At 54.0% G+C, this 4,285-nt stretch overlaps 1 protein-coding gene across 1 annotated transcript in view; it reads right to left on the bottom strand.

Annotated features, from left to right (window-relative positions):
* Positions 1 to 408: 408 nt before the first annotated feature.
* VOLCADRAFT_98005 (uncharacterized protein) overlaps positions 409 to 4,285 on the bottom strand; it is a gene marked incomplete at both ends in the record, with an annotated part of 4,872 nt that continues 995 nt past the window's right edge. Inside the window, 8 exons of the mRNA XM_002956908.1 lie at positions 409 to 462; positions 889 to 1,041; positions 1,083 to 1,125; positions 1,295 to 1,418; positions 1,527 to 1,603; positions 1,935 to 2,090; positions 2,877 to 3,141; positions 4,151 to 4,229. Coding sequence (XP_002956954.1) covers positions 409 to 462; positions 889 to 1,041; positions 1,083 to 1,125; positions 1,295 to 1,418; positions 1,527 to 1,603; positions 1,935 to 2,090; positions 2,877 to 3,141; positions 4,151 to 4,229 — 951 coding nt within the window. The remainder of the gene's footprint in view (positions 463 to 888; positions 1,042 to 1,082; positions 1,126 to 1,294; positions 1,419 to 1,526; positions 1,604 to 1,934; positions 2,091 to 2,876; positions 3,142 to 4,150; positions 4,230 to 4,285) is intronic.

Raw genomic sequence — 4,285 nt, 5'->3', positions numbered from 1 at the left:
ACTGCAGAGGCAAAAGCAAGCAAACCCTTCCCCTCTCCTTCAACTTCACCCATCCCGCTTTCCCGTCTCGTCGGAAACCACTTCAACCTTATTTTCCTTCTCTGTTTGCCCCTGCTTTCCTGCCGTACAAGACCACATGAAAACCTCATATTGGGAGCACTGCTACCCCAGGCAGCGCACGACACAACTGCCGCGTATAGAGCTATGATGCTAGCAATAGAATCCCAAGCAGGCTAATGTAGTCGAGCAGTGAAAAAGGCAATGAAATCCTTCACCTTCACCTCGAGACAACAATATAAAATCCTAGGGAAATTTCAATCGCGTTAGAGTGAGGTACAGTCGGTCAGTGAATTAGGCCCCAGCTGTGTTGCCCCATTACGCAACAACGGATGCGGCCCCGGGGAGCTGTCATCGAAAGCAAGCACTTGAGGCCAAGCACCAGGCTGCTGCCCGCAGCACCAGCTGCGGATCGACAAACGTCGTCGACAGCAGGAATTATCATCTCCACCATTTTCTCCCCCTCCCCTGCAACCTCCTCCCGCTGCTACTCCTCTTCCCGCGCAAGTCTCTACCCAAATCCAACAACACCAGTGCATCAACGCCACATACGGCATGTCATCGTACAGTTGTGCCGTACTTCAGATCACAGCCGGGATACATCTACTGCATGCGCCCATGCTGCCAATGAAGCGAGGGGGGGAATTCCTAACACAGAAATGTCAGAGAAGGCCAGGAATGAACAATTTGCCCAGCTCAGGCCGTAGGCATGGTGCCAACATCTGTGTAAATTCCGGAGTGCATGCAATACACTATCCTTGCAGTTCGGACAGGTGATATCACATCCAGGTAACAGGTAACAGTGCAGCATGACCGCTGCCGCTACCACACCTGCACCAACCCAGAATTATGTGGCACTGGCAGGACCATCTCCAAATCTAGATCTGTGCCGCTGGCAACGCCGGCATGCGTGGCGACTCCACCACCACGGCTGCCAGTCCTGGCAGCACCGTGCACCATGCAGCCCTGGCTTCTGCCGCCAACCTCCATCACCGCTCAAGTGGCAGCGGGGGCGTCATCCTCACCGCCGCGGCCTTGCTGTAGCTCCCTCCCCTTGGTGGCAGCGGGCTGTACAAATTCCGGAGACCATACAATACATTAACACACACACACATTATCCTTGCAGTGTGGACAGGTACCCGATATCACATTCCAACAACTGTCGATGCAAGCCATGTGCTGGCAAATATTTGATGCGGTCACCGTCCTCAAACTCACACAGGCAGATGGAACACACCTCGCTGCCAGCGGACTCAGGCACACAACCACCTCTACTGACTCCACGTTGACCATACCAGTCCTGGCCGCCACGTTGCTAATCTTGGCAGTATCCTTCCTCACCACAGGTGGCACCGCTGTCGCTGCCACCGGTACGGCAGCTTCCTTGGTGGCAGCAGCATTCTTGGCAAAGTGCACACTCGTGTCCATCATCCTCAAATCTCAGACCTCAGCTTCCCAGACTCGCTTACCTGCTGTCGCATTTGTACCGGCCGAAACACAGGCAGTGCCACAGGCACAGAAACAGCAACATGGCTCCAGCTGCCGCCTAGGATGTCATGACACGATCATCACGAACAACGGAGGGGGCATGATGCTACGAGGGATTGCGCCTCCCACTCAACCACAAAGTAATCCGGGGCCGTTGTAGCCACCATGGGTCAATTATGATGCAGCTTATGGTAAGGAGTAGCGGTGCAAGTTACAAGTTACAAGTTCCGCACACAAGTGCGGGTGTGTCCATAAAAGCCGGGGGGGCCATGGACGTTGTATTGGTATTGATGCGGGTACGCGGGAGGTCATCTTCATTCTCCCTCGTCCGCTTCAGGGCGAAGCGCCTCAGCGTGACGTGCCTGGCCTCCCAGATTTCCGAGAGGTACCTGGCCAATGCCAGGGGTGGCGCCTCAGTCATAGTGGTGCGCATGCTGCGCCCCATAAGGACTAGGTCACCATCATACTTAGCCCGTATGCTCTTGTAAGCGGGACATTCTTCGAAAACATGCAACTCATCTTCAACCGCTCCACAGTCACAAAGCCTGCAGGTACGCGCGGTGCGCTCACGCCCATTAGGTCTATTAACCTCTAACTCCCAACAGCCTAACCGAAAACGCATGAGCACATGATGAAGTCGCTGGGGCATGGTCCCTTTAGTGTGCTCCAGCCAATCAAGACGCGCACCCCTTGACGGGGCAGCTCCCATCCAGTTCATATAGCGACACGCCTTGGCTCCGGTAATTCCTATGGGGAAGACGCGGGGGTCACCCAAGGTATTCGGGCACTCCCACCGAGCATCAAGCCGCTTGGCAAAAAACTTAAGAATGCTCTCGACTGGCAATTTAAGGGTGGTGTAGTACTATATAAGATCATTACCGCGCGTATTAGTGGGGGGCTCCACTCCTAAGCTAGTAAGAAAGGCTAGTACCTTGCTTGCCCAACACTCAGTGGCGCCCCCAAGTGCCAACTCCAGGTCAGCGACAAATGCCCAGTGACACAACGTTCCCGGCCTCTTAACCACAGAGTTCCAAAACCTAAGTACAAGATTGGTCCAATGGAACTGGAGTGGCCTCTGTGACAGCTCGCGATATAGGGAAACCATAGTCGGGCTCCTCGCCCCAACTACAGTTCGCATGTAAGCACGTTGTTCCTGGACCATGGGATTAGCCATAGCACCTTCAAAATTCACATTAATGAAGTCAGGTCCCCAAACTTGCACTCCATAAGAAAACACCGGTACAACTAGTGTATTGTAGAGAGACATACATAGCTTGGGGGTGGTAATTTTCTTATCACGACACAGGGTGCTGAGCCCAAATGTGGCCCACCTCCCTGCTGTGAGTAGTTGCTTGGTACATGCTGAGAACTGCACTCCTGGGCCATAGTGCAACCCGAGATACCGTGCCGTCTCGTTGCCGGTCAGCACCCGCAACCCCGCCCCACCTAACCGGTACTCAGCTTCAACAAGCCGCTTCCGCTCACGCGTAGCACCCCCAAAAATGAGGACCTCGCACTTGGCGGCATTCGCGGCCATACCCGTCGCTTTGCAGTAGGCTTCGAGTAGCCCCAGAAGGCATTCAGCTCTGTCGTGCCCTGTCGGTGCAGGTGGAAATCACGACTGAGCCTGCAGCACAAAGGGTAGTTGGCCATAATTAGTTGGTTGATGGGGCTGTGTGGGGGATTCTGGAGAGGAGAGGAGATTGCATGAATGCCGGCAGGAAGTGTCAGGGAGTGGGGGAAGCATTCAGCTGGCGCGAGGTTGGGAAGGAGGACAGGAGGACGAAAACTGGCAAAGAAAGGAATTGAAAACACCATGACAGAAGACAGCATTAGGAAAAATGGAGGAAAAGCAGTAGGTCCCAAACAAGGAAAGAAGGCAGACAAAGAGGACCAGCCAGCCATGGAACCAACCACACTAGAAGCTGCAGCTGCTGCTGCTTGCCCGCCCCTCATCGACAGCTACATGATGTCAATGGCTGCATTAGTGTTATGGGACATTTGGTGGGTGCTTTGGAAACGGAGGGAGTGCACGGTGGTGGTCCAGGATTAGCTGCCCGGTTGCTCCACCACATCCATGTATATGCAACATGCGCATGCCAATTAACCCTAGTCCCCTCCATTACACTTCCATGCTCCCTCATACAGGGCTGCCTGAGTACAAAAGGCGCTTCCTTAGGCTCTCGTTGTTGTTACAGGGTGGCATAGCTTCACCAGTGGCCTCCTTCCCGAGGCAATTCCCTGCTCTCCCCTGCTTGAGGGGCACCCTAATCCATTCACCCCATCTGACTTCAGAGTGTACTCTTAAGTAAGCTGTGTGTTCCTTTACAATTAGCATACCCCTGCGCATGCTAATCATGACAAATGACCTACCTGCATATTGCACCCTCTTTTGGTGTACATGCAACATGTGGATGCCAATTAACCCTAGTCTCCTCCATTACACCTAGGCCTCCATGTTGTCACTTAACAACATCACGAGGCTGAAGACTGCTGTGCTGAATCTCATCATATGGTGCTGCCCTGCCCAGATGATTGTGCTTGGCGACTGCAATGATGCTGTGGACCTGTACAGGGAGGCTCTGCTCTTTCCTGGACCTTCTACCATGGGCCACCTGCTCATGCAGCATGGACTGAGGGTCAGCAGGCTGCTGTTTCCTAACCCTGCTGAGGGCAGCACGAGCCTGCTGATCAGAGCAACAAGTGGAGGCTTGCCGGTTACACACAAGCTGCTCGCTGA

This window comes from Volvox carteri, assembly GCF_000143455.1.
Source record: "Volvox carteri f. nagariensis unplaced genomic scaffold VOLCAscaffold_67, whole genome shotgun sequence".
NCBI classification, from domain to species: Eukaryota; Viridiplantae; Chlorophyta; class Chlorophyceae; order Chlamydomonadales; family Volvocaceae; genus Volvox; species Volvox carteri.
This window is presented reverse-complemented; position numbering and strand designations above follow the sequence as displayed.